General features: G+C 33.3%; 1 protein-coding gene across 1 annotated transcript in view; it reads right to left on the reverse strand.

Moving 5' to 3' along the window:
- The window catches only part of LOC118747151 (AF4/FMR2 family member lilli-like), a 55895-nt gene extending 41281 nt beyond the window's left edge, over positions 1 to 14614 (reverse strand). Inside the window, exon 1 of the mRNA XM_036481138.1 lies at positions 13299 to 14614. Coding sequence (XP_036337031.1) covers positions 13299 to 14184 — 886 coding nt within the window. The 5' untranslated portion in view covers positions 14185 to 14614. The remainder of the gene's footprint in view (positions 1 to 13298) is intronic.
- Positions 14615 to 18683: the final 4069 nt, after the last annotated feature.

An 18683-nucleotide genomic window follows, 5' to 3' on the forward strand; every position in this document is an offset into this window, starting at 1 on the left:
AAATCAGACACGCGTAACACTTTCGACACGAACCGAGAATATTGTGCGTTTCCCAAAAGCAATCAGCCAAAGGTTATTTGGCAGAAAATATACGATTGAAAATTAATAATGCAAAACAATTTTCAGCAACGTGATAGCGAAAAAAAGCGCACGCGAACGAAAGAAAATTCATAAAGCAAGCAACTCAAACAAAAAAAACAACGGCAAAGTAATCTATGCTCCATAATTCAATTAACCGCACTGCACACACTTTCAAAACCAATACACGCAGTAAATCACAAACTTAAAGGAGTTTTTTAGTTGCTTACAAATTTTGTTAAAATGAACGAAAGTGAAATTTGCGAGCGGAATGAATGAGTGGCTTAAAAAGTTGGCAGATATTCAAAAGCGCAATCAATCACCGAGTCACTCCACTTGCAGATCTGCTTAAGTACATACATATGTATGTGTTGTTGCTTATGTAATTTTCGTGCTACTCATATTTTATGTGGCATGACAATGATGAGCGTGCATATATCAAACAATTGCCGAGGAAGAAGACAAGTGTTGATATGCATGTGGGTTGAAGAACATACTTGTACACGCTTGTGCGATGCTTACAAAGATGCCAAATCGGGCCCACACAAAATCTGAGTTATTAAAAGACTAAGCTCCTGTTGCTTACTAGAAAGTGAATAGTTACAGAATCGCATATTGGCAATACGATTAATGGTGAAATGCAGTGGTAAACAAGGAAACAGTTGATACTCTTCTGCATAATTCAGTAAAATCTTACACGCCTGAGTTAATGAGTTACCGGAAAATTAGGAATGAGTGAGAGTCTATTCGAGATAATAGCTCCGCCACTACTATGGCGCTGCCATAAGTCACACTTCTCTTCAGCAATGCTCAAGGCGCACTAACTAATGCTCGTGTTATACATCGTAAACTCGTAAAAGCTATTAGACTAATGTTTGTACAGAAGAAAATTACACAAATTAGCAGCCTCAAAAGTGATTTGCACACACACATACATACATTCGTATGTAAACATGTCACACATTCTCATCACCATTGCAATTTACCCGCATTATTCAACTTCCGCATTTGACACCAACTACTCAAACGCCATCTTGGCACTTGAAGTACTTACTGAAATTAGTTCAAGGTGAATGCAGTAATGCGACTGAAGGACAGGAAGTAATACATTTTTCAGCAGCAGCTGATGCTGTTCATACGAGTATGGTTGGAAATGCTTAAGGGCAGACTTGAATTGGTGTGAAAAATTTATAATTCACAATTTAATTTGCAGAGATTGTAGTTCAAGTTTATGAGTTGCGTCAGTTTAGAATATCATGTGATATATTACTTTCTTCAACAATTTTAGAATGAATTTCGAGTTTGCCAATAAAAATTGTAAAAATGGAATTTTTGTTTCTCAAATTCTCGTCATCTTTTACTGTGTACATATTTTGATTTACGTTTATATTCTGCGTGATTGGAAAGTAATAAATCAAAGTCCCCATATTCGCCAACATAAAGGCAGATGTATAAGACCACAATAGTATTCATGCGTAATACATATGTACATTAGCGTGGTCCTTAAAAATCAAATGAATAATTTTTTCAGTCTCATCCCCACAATCGGTAAGACCACGGTCACAGATATCAAATATAAATTTTGGTCCCCCTTTTAAGACCGTTAAGGCGTGTCGCACAGTGGGCAAAGTTCAGATTCCTCTAAGGAGCCTCAACAAATTAAAATACATTTTTTGTTCATCTAATACCGAAAACCGATACTACCATAGTTGAAGATATCACATATACATTTAAGTTAAGGTTAAGGCATCTCGCACAGTAGCATCGACGTAGGGGTTGCGAGACTTGGGAAATCTGATGTAACAATTTGCATCCTAAATTTAAGAACCACCCTAACGTGCATACATATGTATGTACATATGACGTTCATTTCAACCGCACTCGCCGCAAAATACACAAATATCTAGCGCACTTTCTGCAAGCTATGCAAATTCAACCAGAAGGTAAACATGAAGTCGAGCGTTTGCTAAGCTTAAAATCGGAAATACAAAGCCGGAGCTGGTAAATGAAAAAAAAGAAAAATAAAACAATAACAAAAACAAACACAATCGCAACTTACAGTCAACAAAGTAACAGTAGCTCGTTGTTGCTCGCTTCCGCACAAAATAGTGGAGAAAAATCAACAAAAATCTTGCCATCAGCTACCTTGCAGCAAGAAGAGGAAGTGGCAAAAATGTGAAGGATAAATATCGATTGAAATTAAAACAATGGCGCGACTTGCAACGAGTTGCGTCGAGTTGCCGACGGGTAAACGTGCATCGAAGATGAAATGTTGCATAAACACATACACACACACACACACATATGTCCATACACAGCACAGAGTGCGCACGTTTGCATAAACACATTACTGACTGTGATACCGTCGTAAAAATGTACAATGTTGCAGTAACGGTACGTACAGTTGCCACGTGCGACTACTTGCTACTGCGGTGTAAGGGTGAAACTTGTTGAAATAAATTGCATTAATTTGCGTGTGGCAGCTATGAAATTCATCAGGCGACATGCGGTGGTGATGAAGGAAAATCTATACCGCGTACAAGCTTGTCAACAAAAGATATACATATATGGAAAGAGAAGCGTGTAATATTAGCCCTGCAGCGTTGAGGGGCAGTTGTTGTAATGAATGGTCGGCCACAGGTAACCTAATTTAATAGCACTCACCATTAACAGCAACAGGCAGCAGGCAAGTAACCGCTGTTAAAAAGTTCCAAAGGACATAACTTCGAGTGGTGTTGTAGGAGAGGCAGGGCAGCAGCAGACTGAGTACTAGCGGCAAAAAGTGGCAGCCAATGGTGCGAAAAAGCAACAAGGCTGCTTAACTGATTACGCGTGTACGTGGTGACCGCAACGAAACAAGGTGGTGCCGCGTAAAGGTAAACAAGCTGCTTGGTTAAGTCGTGAGCGAATATTGTTTAAGTGCGCAGCACGAAAATTGGCTGTGTCCACTGAGTCAATAACAGTTTTCTACGACATGGCGTTTAATGAAAAACAGTTGATTACACGGCTAAGAGCCATCTGTAGATGAGATGGAAAGCCTTTCTGCCAGCTTAAATGTTTGATTGTTCTGAGAAGTTCTGCCGAAAGAAAAAAAACTATGCAAAATTATAAATTTCAAAATTTTTGACATTTTGCATGTTTATTTTTTGTATATCTCAAAATATAATGGTTAACAAAATGGCTATGGTCTCGTTTTAAGATTTGTGGTTTATTAAAAAAATACAGAATTTCGAAATTAAAAAATTTCAATGATTTGGCTAATATTTTTTGAATACCAAAACTGATTTTAAAAGATCGTGAAACTTTCAAAGATATTATGTAGGTTTTTAACTAAAATATTTTTTTTTCCAAACTCTTAATAAAGTTATGTTAAACGATTTCACACAAATTTGTAAAAAATATTGAAGACTTTAACTGCTTAATAAATCGAAAATTTGTATGGAAACGTCACGTCTAAAGCTCTTTAAACCTATTTTATTTTTTATGAATTAGGCCATTTCCATTTAATTTAACTTTAATTTTAATGTGGAGTTTTCAATCTTTTTTTTTTCAAAGTTCAAAAATACATATAGTTACATTAACATAGAAAGGCCCTATCTCACATTTCTGTTTCTTCAAATATAGTTTGAAAATTTAACGAAAAGCCAAGTTCTACAGTTGCGAATTTCGTCAAAGTGTTGATTTTTACTAAAAATAATATTTTAACTAACACTGTAATATATGTTTTCAATTTCTATTAGATATATTTTGAGCTATTTGACAGATTATAAAAGAGCATAAATCTACATTCGAAATGAAAATGAGTTAGGGCCTTTCTATATTAATGTATGTATCTTTAAAAAACACCTTGCTAAAAGATCCTGAAATTTTCAAGGCGTTTTTTCTAAAGATTTAATTTTTTAAACTTTGTTTTTTTTTTTGCAAATTCTAAATAAATTTATTTTAAATAATTTTTGCTTAAATTAAAATTGTTTTTAATTTGTAGTTTGCGAAATATTTTTTGTAAGTTCACAAACTCATATATTTAAAAAACTATCTTGAAAATTTCAGAACTTTTTGATTTTTGAGGTATTGGTAAAAAAATGTTTGCCTGAAATTTCCGTAAGTTTTTGCATTAAAGATTTTTTAAATTTTAAAATTCTGTAATTTAAATAAAATACAATTGAAAAAAATCTTGAATCAAAAACTTTAGAAAAATTTGCTAATTTTTTGAAGCCATACCCCAACTGATCCTGCAATTTTCAAGGTGTTTTTTAAGTTATCAATTTTTGAACTTTGAACATTTGTTTGGCAAACTCTAAGTAAAGTTATGTTGAACAATTTTTATTTAATTTAAATTTATTTTTAGTTGGGAGTTTGCAAACAATATTTTTTCTCAAAGTATAAAAATTCGTAAAATGTACCTCTAATATTATTAAAATATTCTAAAATTTTCAAGGTGTTTTTTAAAGATATACATTTTTGAACTTTGAACATGTTTTTTTGAAAACGACTTTATTTAGAGTACAAATGTTCATAAATTTTTGCTTCTAAGATTTTTCAAATTTCAATATTCTGTATTTTTTTTATTTTTCAAATTCTTATTTAAGGATATACATATTTTTTATACAGCCTCCTTTCGTCTTTAACAGAAACATTTAGGTAACTATATAACACAAGTTTTTTGTAAGAGAATTGTAAATTCTGATAACCATTTTGAAAGGTATTTTCTGTCTTTCGAAAGACGTATCGAAAGATCTGCTAACGAGGGGGTCTTAGTGTTATTATGGTTTTATTACAATGAAAACTTACAATCAAAGCAAAACCAAATGAAAAAAAATTAAAGGAATAAATAAATTAATTAAATTTCCAAAATGAATTAAACTTAGACAAGATGATTTTATTAAAAAATAAAAAAAATAAGTTAAACAAATTTCTCAAAAATTAAACGAAATTTAAAAGCAATTCTTTTGAAACAATGAAATCTTAAAACTTTAAGACAATCAAATTTAAAAAAGAAAATAAGTTTCAAAAAAATAAATGAGATTAAAATATTTTTCTTTTTAAAACAATAAAATCTAAGAATGAAAGAAAAAAAATTAAAAAAGAAAAAAAAAATACATAACCCTTTTTTTAATTTAAAAAAATATATAATTTTTCTTTTTAAAATACTAAAACTTAAAAAGTGAAAGAGAATTTTATGAAAACACTAAAATAAAAAAAGAAAAACAAAAAAAAAATTCGCTGCCCGAGTATTCGATCCTCGGATCTCTTGCTATTGTTGGAGCACCGAGGGCAAAATTATATATACACATCTCTATTTGGAACATGCTCAAGTGCTTTCGTGTGAAACAGCTTTTCGCCATGAAAGTGAGCAAGCGAGCTTTTTTTGTAAGACTAAGCAAAGCCAGAATAAATAAACTCTTTCAAACTATTTTGCCTACAGAATTTCGATTGCCGTACAAAGCCTTGCAACTATTTTAGCCAGAATGGCCATGTCAATATTACAGCGAATGCTGCGAACCTTCGTTCTTGGCACACAGCTTTTTGCCAAGGTCCAATGCTTATGTTCCAAGGTTGCACCTATTTTGATCAACCACCTTACCTAACTTGAATTATAGTTGGCAGATTGTGAAGTTCATTTTGTAAAAAAAGTTTTAAAACACCTAAAAATTCTAATGACCTTTTAACCCAATGAAATTTTAAAACTCCACCAGCCAACAAAAAATGCCGCTGAAGAGTAAAATTTGGTCGCACTGGGTAATAAGAGGTCATGCATAGCAACGAAGCTTTAAGCGTTAGCAACTTTTTTATTAATTCCAAATTAAAATTATGCATGTTTTTAACGCCGTAAATCACAAACAAGTTTGTGCAAAAATGCTCGTAGAATTCCCGCTAACCTTTAAAAAACATTTTCCAGCGTTCACCACACGTGTGGGTAGCTCGCGTGAAAATATGATAAAATAACTAAAAAAAAAAACATGTCAAGTTCCATTTAAGTGACTTTTAAACATTTGCATATTTCCAATCAAAATTTTTCATAACGTACATACACGCGTATGAACTTGAAGGTGCGTACGTACATACTTATGCAAGTCGCCACCGCCACGTGCCACGTACCACAGAGAGAGAGGGAAGAGAGAGTTGCCGTAAAATGCTATCATAAATATGGAGGATTTTTTTGGTTTTAGTTTTGCCATTTCTTGTGAGGTGAGAAATTGCAAAGTAGAAAATCCACAGGAGCATTTGCATACATGTGCATGTGTATGGATGTTTGTGTAATGCAAAGATATGCAAAATCTGCATACGAGAGTACATATGTACATACATATGTATATGTACCTAAGGACGTACTTAGTTATTGGGGAATAAGTTTGCATTCATATGTACTTATGTAGGCGCATATAAACGCACATTTATTTTATATTTGTATACGCAAATATGTATTTTCCATAGCAATATGCAAATCGCAGCAAAAAAGTGCAACCAGAAAAATTTGGAATTAAATAAAAATGCAGCACACGAAAAGAGCAAAATCAAAACCTAAGCAAGAAAGCACAAAATCTAAAAAAATACGCTTGCTCAAATGCATATCAGCATAAAAATCAATGATTGAGTAAGAAAAACGTCTTGCTTCGGTAGCTTGACTGCTTGCCAAGGATTCGATTTTAGCTGGCAGCAAAGTCAAAGCACAAAGGATTTTGAGCTTTAAATTGAGCGTGCAAGAAAAACGTATGTATGTATGTGTGATATGCGAGACTAAAATTGAACATTGCGCAAGCATTGCTGACAGATATCTACATATTTATGTACGTATGTATGTATGAATGCAATTGCTTATCAATGCAAAAAAACCTGACCCGAGAATTTACTTTCAAATACTTATGTTGCGGTGTTGAAGGTAAGCTCTGAGCTCTGATATCAATCGCTCGAAGAAGAAGCATAGCAAAAAAGTGAAAGAAGAAATGACAATCGAGTAAACAAATATTTGCGAGAATGGCTAAGCCTTACAAATAGTCATATATGTATATAGGAACATTAGAGTGTATCACTTGCCATAAAAAAGTCCGAAATGTTTCTCTTTAAAATCTATTATATTTTAAGACAATTGGACCGATTTGAAAATACCACCAAAAATCGCGTTTTTTATATGTACAATAAGTTTTAAAAAATATTTTTCACAAAAAAATCAACTCTGATGATAGAAAAGTTTAAGCTTAGAAGGTCTTCATAAAATGATAGCATTTTTGGAGGTATTTTCAAATCGATATACATACATTCCTCACGTAAATTTTAATATTTTTCCGAAATTTTTTGTATGTCTTAAAATATAAAACATATTCAGCCTTATCATGAGTTACATTTTGCCCGAACCGGTTGACTTTTCACTTTTTGTTTCCATGGTTTTACTATTTTCGGGTGAATTTCAGGGGAAACTCAGGATAAGGCAGATTAAAATTCCATTGGAAAAACCGCAACTTTTTCGGTGAGACACCCTAATGTACATATATTAGCTCGCTAAGCTTAAGATGGCTTCAAGTAGCTTATCAGTTGCTGGTCTACTCCACTTTTTTTATTTTACTAACACTTTCCTGGTTAACCAGAGATTTTTTGGTTTTTGTTTAGATGCCATCTCATATTTTGCGGTAGACAAAAATTCGAGAACATATTTTTAGAATGAATAAATTAAATTAAATTGAAATAAATTTATAAATAATAGTAAAGACAATTCGTTCGATATATTGGGGTTTTTTCTATATATTTAAAAGTGTAAATACGTATTTAAAAACGTACATTTGATTTATAAATTATTTTAATATAAAAGACAAAGCCGCAAACAATAGGAAGTAGTAGATTTTTAGGCGAAATTTTTTTGTTAACTAAAAAAAAAACAGTGGCCGATTATAGTCACCTCACATAACATCAAATTCTTAAAACTTTGCTGCGTTTAGCTTAATCAGTATTAACGTAATTTAATGTTAAAATGTAGTTTTCACAAATATAGGGCAGGTCAGACCCGCGCGAATAGCTTAAGCTTTTTCTCCTTGATGCTCATTTCTTATGTAATGCAACGCTGGAAGAAGCCTCCAAGTAATCGATTTGGTGAGGCGTATATATCACGAGTTGTTAAATTTTTCGACAAAAACGTGTTTTTGAACGAAAATGGTGGCACACTTACCTTAAACAGTTTATTATCTTCAGTTTTGCATAAAGAACAAGATTTCATTGCGAAATTGTATTTAAATGAGAACTTAAAAAAGATATACTAAAAAAAAAGTCAAAATGACCACTCGTGTTTTTTTAAATGGAAAAATTGTTAGTTTTCTTAAATTACTAATACCTGCGAAAGATATATACTTTTTAATTTGGTGCCAACTTTTGTTGCCTTTAATATGAACATTCTGTCTGAAAACTTCCCAAAGTTATAAAAAAACAACTATTATTTTTTTCCAATGACAATGAAAAATTAGTAATTTCGGTACTTTTTCCCCTGAATATACGTTTCAAGACTAAAACTGTTCAAATACTTGATTTATTTTTTATAGAAATTGTTTCTGGAACTCCATTGATTGAAAAATGCAAAAAAATACTTTAGCGTTTTTTTTCTGGTGAGAGAAGGGCGAGACGCTAAAAAAAACTGGTGAGATTTACGCATATACAGCAAACTTTGTGACAAACCTGTATCTCCAGAGTATCGACAGTGACTTCATCTAGCGCAGGATGAATAAAGGCATTGTACAAGGTGGTGTCTTCTCATATCTGCTCTAGGTTGTGGTAGAAATTGATCTACAGGAGGAGGTCTTAAATGTGTGCTTGCCAATTTCTGTAGTGACTTTAAGCCTACCGTTAAAGCGCTCCTTATGTTGGTAAAATATATGTGGTAACGATTACGTAGGTCAATAATGCATCTGATAGACAAGCGACAATCAGGACATTAGACTCTCGATGATTGTACGTTCGAAATTAGTAAGAAGATAAAATTTGATAGCGCTACCTCAAGAAATATCATGGCTGATAAACTAGTCGAAAAAGTACCCTAAAAACGATCTCGCCACGTAAGAAAGGGTTCACGCACATTTAGCTAAATGTAACATACTCCTAGAGAAGTGGGCTTTATGTTAACCAATGGAGGTTGTAACCATGGATTTACATGTGGTTAGAGTAACAATATAATCCGATCTGATTTGATCTGAACGGAGGCATGTAACACTTCTCCTCAGCTGTCTAACCTTTGTGAGGAAGCTTGACCAATAAATATCTAGAAATGCGCTCAAATTTTCAGCCTGAGAACACCTGACAAATTCTAAAGGTGCAGGCAAAATATTTCGAAGCGTTTTGCAGTTATAAGTGTATGTTCAGAAAAAATACTTCTTATCAAATGACAGGAACGAAATTCTTCACAAATAATTTGAAGTCACTGCTTCTCCCTCAAAAAAAAAAATAAAATAATACAAGTAATATTTAGCAAAAAAAACCGACTTCAACTCTCATATAAAAAAAAAAATATATATGTATATATATATATATATCTCATGATCCACTGATCGGATCTTAACCATATTAGCGTGGGACCACCTCTGAGACACTACCTTTTCGATGCAAAAAGAATTATCGAAATCTGTTGACGTGGTCCAAAGTTATGCGGTAACATACATTAAAAAAAAAAATATATTCCGACGAACTGATAACCTCCTCCTTTTTTGGAAGTCGGTTAAAAATAGAAAAACATGCCGATTCTATGCAGTTGATAAAGTCAACATTTTTATAACACTGTGCGGACTTACAGATTCTTTGTACAAAGATGTTGTCTGGGAGGACCCCTAGTGAAATTTTATGGCAAATAATTTTCTAGAAAATTTTAACCCTCTAGCGACCTTCAAAATGCCATTTTATTCGAACTTTCTAAACGACCAAAACGACCCTTTTATGAGGGAGATAACGGGTTAAAATGTTCTACAAAATTATTCCTCGTAAAATTTTACTATATGTCCCGAAACAACATATTTCTCTCCGGTGTGTATTTAAACTCGTTCTTTCATTTATTCCTAAAGACACTTAGGCAAAATATTGCAAATTTAAAATATGAACAACGAATGTAAAAAGATTTCGGGCTTTTACTATATGGGTCTTGATCTTTCATACAGAGTTGGAATTATTGCGCCCCCAGACAATGGCCCTCAAATTGTTGCACAGTGTAATTTGTAATTTTTTATTATTTATCAAGAATTGGAATTTCAGCACAGATATCAAAAGCTCTTTTCTTGATAAATTATCCAGAATGAAAATGCTATTGACAAGCGTTTAGAAATTGAGTTTTCATATGAAAATTATAAATTTTGTATAATAGAAAAGGTATTTCTATAAATTAATTACCGCATGTGCCGGCATTTGAATACAAATAATTTATCAAGAAAACACAGAATTGGGCGGTGACAATAATTACTACATATAAAAGAAATTATTAAAACAATTTCATAAACTTCACTAAAGCTAAGCTACAGGCAAAGCTGCAAATCAACCTACTGAATAATATTTACTTGCTTTGATATTCCGATAATTGCAAATACTTGAACTATGTTTACATATATACACTGCCGGCAAAAAGTATTGGCACAGCTGCTTTTTTACAATATATGCACCGATTTCTATTCTTATATTTTTCCGCAAATTTTTTACAAAAAAACGTAAAAATATAATTTCTACACTTGCAAACTCGCGCAAATTCTGCAAATTATAATGCAAATCTTCAACTTTTTAGAATTTGTTTGAGTATGCAGATTTGTAGCCCAATCGATTCTATTCCAAAGTAGAAGTTCTAAGTAGCTACGAAGTACCGTTGATTTTTGGCATTTTTTTCACGCAGTCTATACAAAAAAAAAAAAAAAATTTCGAAAACACTTTATATGGAAAAATGCCAAACACCTTCAACAAAAAAAAAATAAAATATCAAAAATCAATGCAATTTTTGACTAAGTCCGAACTTGCATTTTTTACATTAGAATTCTAAAATTTCTAGAATTTTCAAAAAAATCTGATTAAAAAGTTGAAAATTTGCTGAATTTTCGCCAGTTTTGCACAAAGCTTAGAAATTATATTTTTATGGGGTTTTTGTAAAATGAACCATATTTAAAAAAAAAATTGGCGGAAAAATATTACAATAAAAATTGTTGCACATATTGTAAAAAAGCAGCTGTGCCAATACTTTTTGCCGGCAGTGTACGTAGTAGACGTTTACTCAATGTTCTGAACTATAATAATATTGGTAGCTTCATATGTATTTAGTTACTAAGTAAATAAACATAAATGTATAAGCGTTCGCATATGTACATATGTATTTGTTGTTAAATATTGTTATTTGCTTTGTGGCAAATATTGAGATGCGCGACCCATACAACTCGTATGAATTCCATGCCAATAATCTGGCTTATGTATTGTATCAATGACTCTGTTACCAAATAAATAAGCCTACAAGAAACTAAAGTTAGCTTTACATTTGACATGACGCTGCATAGAGAAATATTTTGACAATTGTGACGCTGCGGACTACATATTTCGTAATATAAAGATACTAGGTTTTAAATTACAATGTTAAAGTATGCATGTAGCGACATATGTACGTATCTACCTACATACATATAATAATAAAAGGTTTTACAGTAAGTAGACTAATTCTCGATACGATACGATTTGGAGTGCTTATTACAGGCCCTTCTTTCTCTGTTGTTTTTAGAAAAGTGCATGAAAGGGTAAAATAGAAATCTGGCCAGCATTGTTTCGTCTATCTTTAACGGTAATTTAAACAGGTCTTTGGTGGTTTAAACTATGCTATGGATTTATACCTTTATGATAAGATCCGTTATCAGCTATTCATCTGTGGTTCGGTGGAGCAGACAATCGGTCAATAGCGGGGGAAATCTGCTAACCAAACTTTAAGGAACGACCAGAGTGTGTTGTACGCGAAATTTTCCTTAAGCGGAAGTCCTTAATAACACCTATGGGTTTAGATGAAATTGGTGCTGATTTGACAGTGTAGTAAGTTCTGGTTTAACTGCAATACTGAGCTCAGGCTGACGCATTATAGAATCTTTACCGATGGCCACAAAACTGACACAGGGACACTTTCAGTCTATATTGATGGCAACGTGGACAACCTTGAGAGATCTGGCCATTTGGCTAGAGAGGCCCCAGAGCATATATATGCCTTGATCCGCAGGCAACGTGGTCTGAGTGCTGATTTGTGCACACGTTGATTGGGTGAGTTTGGACATAAGAAAAAATATTTAGAAAATCGGGTCGCTTGGTTCTTCAACGAGTCAAAATGTTTGACCACTAGAAAATTTTTTATTTATTTATTTTTTCTGCAAATTATATTTCTGCAAGCTGACTTCATCTTCGCAACAGAAACATTTTTCGTTTGTGGTGATTTGATGTTTTTATTTTAAAACAAAGTTATTAAATAAAATCTGAGGAGTGCACTAGGGTCTAAATTTAAGGAAAAGCTAAGAAATGCTATGCAGAAGTTTTTACTCTCTCATTTTTATTACAATAAATTCTTTCCTATATTTTAAGTAAAATTCAGTGTTGTTATCGATAACTCTTATGAAACAGTTATCGATAATTTATCGATATAACATGTATAAGCCTTTTCTTAGATATCAAGACTGTTATGTATCGCTATCGTTATCGATATATTTATATGAAAGTTATATAGTTATCGATAATGTACCGATATAACATGCGTCCCTTTTTATCGATATCAATATTGTTACATTTGCTATATAGAAATCTAAAAGTTATCGATATGCTATGCATAACCTTCTTTAAGTACATCAATAATGTTAATTTGTCGCGACGATTAACGATATACTTTTCAAAAACTTACATTGTTATCGATAAAAAATGCATGAGCTTCTTTATCGATATCAAAACTGTTGCACTTACCGCTCTCATTATTGATATTGGTACATATACCTATGTATGCATTTTAAGAATTTATTCCATAAATGATATAGTTATCGATAATTGATCGACATAACATGTATAACCTTTATCGACATCATTACTGTTATATCTTTATGAATATCGCGATTATTATCGATATACATACGTATCGATATATTTATCTAGAAATTTTTCGATGACATACACAGATAACTACATAAATATGTCACGTAACGCATAGGCGACGTCAACCCGCCTACCCCTAACGCAACAAATTCCCCACTCCCATCCATACTCACCTAACATTCGCCGCATACCAATTGCTTTGCTGCCACTTGCCGCCGTCAACGCTGCCGAGGATGATGACCTTGCACTGCCCACCGCAGCGCCTAGCCTTGCAGTAGAACCAGCCACTGCCTTGGCTGTTGACAATATAGCACGTGATGCTGTTGTTGATGACGCCTTCGACGCCGTTGCTACATTAGTCGGCGTATTAGTGGCGCCAGTGCATGAACGCTTATAGCCAGCGGAAAGAAATGCCGGTGGTGGCGTTATGGGCGGAGCTGGTAATGCTATATCTTCAATGGGTGAAGTGGCCGTAGAGGTGGTAGCCGATGAGCAAACCGAAGCGGGCATGCTAATTGAAGCGCCACTATGCAAAATACCACCCGACGACGACGCGGATGTTGTCGTCGCAGCAGCTGTAGCTGCAGCCGCTGCTGTGGCAGCCAATTCCAAATGATGTTTGTCACAACGACGACGCCGTCGTATATTTGGTGCGATTGTTTTCATTTTGCCGGAAGTTGCATTTGTTGCGCCAATACCGCTACAAGTTGTGTTGAAGCCACCGCCGCCGCCGCCGCCGCCGCTGCCGCTGCTTCCACTACTAAACGAGGAGAGGTTGGTGAGACTGCTGCTTCTATTGAGCCCACCACAACCGTCCTTGGAATTGATGCGTATGTAGTGTACGCGAAAGATGCGCAGAGGTTTCTTCTGTTGCTGTTGCTGGTGCTGTTGTTGGGAAGATGGTGGTTGCTGTTGGTGTGCCTGTTGCGACTGTTGCTGTTGTAGCAACAGCGCCTGATCGTCCTCCTGCTGATGCCGTGATTTTTGTTGCTGATACCGTTTACGTTGCTGAGTTGCCAATAATTGTGGATATTGCTCGCCTAAGTTGTAGTGCAACATTTATGCGCAGCTGTTGTTTGTTGGTTTTGGTTGTTTTAATTCTTAAGTGTTGATGTCGTGCTGTCCTGCAGCAATTTTATTAATTCTATTTTTTGACTGCACAAATTTTTTCTCCAAATATATACTTCTCTGAATTAAATGTCTTTTATGTTAAAAATCTTAAATCACCTTGTAGTAGCTTGCCGGCTTTGCACTCTATCAGCTTTGGTTTGCGTGTAGAATAAATTTCACAAAAATATGTTTTATGCTAAGTGTATAGACTGCTGCTGGCTTCTTTGCTTGGTTGCCTTATGTCGTAGGGTTGCTCAAAATGCTTTTTGGTTTGAAAAATAGTAACTTTGCCTACTGTTGTATGAGATATTTGATCTGGAAGCTTTGCGTTTCTGGCTCTGTTGCACGTCGTTACCTGCTTTACGATTTCTGCTTTGTGTTTTTCATTAATTCTAGTGATTTTTTTTTTTTTTGTATACAATTTCAAGTTGAAACAGTTTTAACAATATTTATATGTAGTTATATATATGTATGTATGTACTTGTATATATGTAATTAACAACATTTATGCAGTTAACGAAAAACTTTAACACTTGCTTTTTTCTTTTTTTTTTAAATATAGCTTTTAAAAATATGTTGGCTTTTTTTGTTTTTAGCTTTAGATTTTTATAGCATTTCAACTAGTTTTTTGATTATATTTGTAGGTATATTGTTGATTTTTTTTTAGTTTAGCTTCATTTATAGTCAATCTGCTCGATGCGTAGATTTAGAGATTTCAGCAATAGTTGAGTGTCTTTGAGTAAGCTTGTAAAATTGTCTTTCCCTGTTAACCATCTGCGTGCAATTAAAGAGTCTTTGCACTTTAATTAGTATGCTTTGCGCTGAAATTTTTCGTAAAATTTTTGTTTAGTTCAAAATTATGCGCTGCCACAATCTCTGCTGCATTCACTTAAATTCACATATTTTTTTTAATTTGAATTTGTTTTTATACTACAGCAATGCAGTTAGTTCACTTCGAAGCTGATAAACTAGAAAATTTTAGTTCATATTTATTTATTGAAAACGCATTAATTTAAATAAATATATATTTTATTTGCTAATTTTTATCGCGTTTAAGATAAACAAATATTTGTATAATTATTTATTTATTTTATTTTATGTTGTAAGCCACGAAATTGAATTTATTAATTTATTTTTTTTAAGCCACCCGACTGCCTGCCCTTTTTTTGCGCATGCCAAAGTAAACAAGTTAAAATTTTCAGTTTCCACTTAACACAAGTAAAAGTCAACAATTTCAATTTATTAATTAACGAAAGGGTTGTGAAAGCTTATTCACGCAAAGCTACATACATACATATGTATGTACATATCCATGCAAATTAAGATAAAAGCGTGCAAAGAGCACGAGAACGAGTGACTGCTGAAAATCGATTTTACTGTAAATAAATTTAAGTTCACAATTTATATTTTCAGCATTTTTAAGATTAAGATTTGTTATCGATTGTGTTATCGATATCGATATTGATATCTATAAATTAACAACTTTTGCTATCGATTTTTTGCCTAAGCCCAAACCGATAAACGGTTGAAGTACCACATGAGAATTTATCGATTTTAATAAATTCTTTGGTATCGGCATGGTTGTCCATAAATGTATCGATAGGGTCATAGAAATTAGTACCAATTAGAAAAACATATAACGGTATACGCTTTTAACGTTTACGTTTGCATCGTTTTTCGTAACACTAGCCTGGACATGCGGTCTCACGGACCCCTAAACTGCGAGACATGTTGGCCGCAATTCGTAGTAAAACTGAAAATTAAATGAAAATATTTTATATCGAGATAATTCATTTTGACTGTAAAGTACCAACGAGAGAGTACATATCGCGCTCTCTTCAAACGTGTACTTGCCGCGAAAAATATTCTAGTACCGTATATTTATATTAAATGAAAATCGGGAAATTTTTTTTTTTTTGTAATTTGAGAAAATCTCGAGGCGCTGCGAAGCACGCGAGGTATTTGCTAGTTGAAGATATCTCTAAATCAAAGATTTCTCAAATACTTTCGTTTGATACCCATATTGTAATATTTGTAATATTTAACTTATAAATTTACCTGAAATGCATTTTTCAAATAGGTGGCAATCCACTTAAAAAATATTTCCCACACTATAGTTTCATAAACCTGTTTAGTTGGATACCCGTATTATAATATTTCATTTATTTTATTAATTTAATTTAATGAAATTTTTAGAAACAGGTGGCAGCCCTCCTGAAAAAATCTTCGCCTGTAAACTTTCCTAAACCTCTTTGGTTTGATACCCTTACTGCAATATTTTATTTATCTTTTCAATTATAAAAATTAAAAATTTCAAATAGGTGGCAGCCTTCCATAAAAATATTTTCGGCTCTAAGCTTAAACCTCTTTCTTTTTACAGATATATTTCAATAACTAATTTATCTTATCAATTTACTTAAGTTGAAATTTTCAAACAGGTGGCAACTCTCTATTTATTTCTATGTATATTTTAAGTGAGACCTCTATCTACACATCGGTGAAAAATGTATTCAATTTCCATAGAGACAAATAGACCGACATAAATTCTAAAAATTGTTCATTTGGCTTAGTTTGAATGAAGACCCCCGTAACAATTTTTCGTTAATATCTATAATGTGCAGACATCGGCCCGTTACAATTTTGTTATATGTATAGAAGATAATATGTACGGCGCAAGTTTCAAAGTTTATACAAAATCGCATTAATTTTTCCTCATTAAAATAAAATATGCGAACATACCTCGTATGGAAAAAAAAATAAATAAATAAAAAAAAAAAAAAAAATTTTTTTTAAATTGAAATTTTATATGAGAATTTCTTGAATTACTATAAATTTTGTATAAAGCCTGAGCATCGCATTTATATGGTTTTTGCTTATTGAATATACCGAGCCCTAACCGCCAAAATAACGTAAGCGACTTTTTTTCAAAATTTTCTTTTTGATGCAGAAATATTCCTAGAGCATCTAGATGCATTTCTGCATCAAAAAAGAAAATTTAGATAAAAATTTCGCTTACGTTATTTTGGCGGTTAGGGCTCGATACTATGTTTTTTTTTTAATTGATGAATATATAAACTGTCAATAACTGCCGGCACTGTATTTATTCTAATACGTAGTACCCCACGCTCGGCTATGTAACATTACCTGGCACGAAATTTCCTTAACCAAATATTTTAACATATCTAAAGTCACGAATAAAAATAAAGAAAAAACTACGAATTATTATGCATCAGCACCCAACGGTAGGGCTATAAAATGAATTTCTTTAAACTTACCGCACACAAACACGCAACACCGTTAAATGAAATGCAAAAAACGACCAGGGGAGCAGTAGAGGTAGAAAATTTGCTCTACCTCTTACGAGTGAGCAATTGTGCACTTTTAGAGAGTAACTACTTCCATAACATTACCGACAAGTGGCAGTAAGCATTCAACTCGAGCAAAAAATTAACTCAGCACATTTTAAAATGACCACGCAAAGGTCGGGCTACATACGTACGCGGTGCGGAGAAATGCGAAAGGACGAAAGTGAACATTACGTTTTCTCCTCGGCTGGTGGCTAAGAAATGCAGCGGAAGCATGTTAAAAAGCGGAAATCATTAAATATCCGGTTAAGTTTACGATGCTACCACCAACTATTTAGTAGGAGAAATGAGTCACAAATATTTCGAGTACATATAGTCAGTCGCAGCAATTTGAATTGAAAAGTACATAGGAGCTACGGGCGTAAAAAATAAGTAAAGTTTAAAACAAGTTTTGCTGACTAATGCACGGAAATATGAATAAAAGATGGTGGGTTGGTGGCCATAAAACATGCTGACGAAGTAAGACATAAAATAAAATTAAGTTAAAAACAATAAAAAATATGCTGGAAATTGCAATTTTTTTAAGATAAGCTAATTTATTTAAGTTTGAGGTTTTTATAATTTTCAGCAATATCTATCACCATTTTTGCCATACTTAACTATTTGCAAAGCTGACTATTTTCAATAACTCCACATTCACAGCGGCGTTTAGTCACCTCCAAAACTACACGAACTGCAAGCAAATTAGAAAGTCGTAGAGAAAGAATGGTAAAAAAATATATATGAAGGTCAAATATTTATTATGTAAGTATGTATGCTTGTGTGAGCAACTCGAATTATTCCTACAGATAGGACATGCAAGCAAGTACATACACGGGAGCTGAGTGGTAGACACGGCGTATACGTGACATGAATACGGATAGTAGGTGAAATGCATGAAGGCGGCAAAATGGCAAGAAATTTGATGTTGACGGGGAGGGGGGAGGGACACAAGTAGTATAATATCAAGGCAAATGAGCGCCTAAAGAGTAGCAAAAAGTAAATTAAAGGAAGTGGCTGCGAAAAAGAAACTAAGTAAAGATAAGTTCAAGTCACCTCATGCAGAATGCCTTGCAAGCTTAAAGATATGTGGGGAAATAAAAA

The sequence above is a fragment of the Rhagoletis pomonella genome, unplaced genomic scaffold (genome assembly GCF_013731165.1).
Source record: "Rhagoletis pomonella isolate Grant_MI unplaced genomic scaffold, Rhpom_1.0 Rhpom_scaffold_00011, whole genome shotgun sequence".
In the NCBI taxonomy this organism is placed as follows: domain Eukaryota; kingdom Metazoa; phylum Arthropoda; class Insecta; order Diptera; family Tephritidae; genus Rhagoletis; species Rhagoletis pomonella.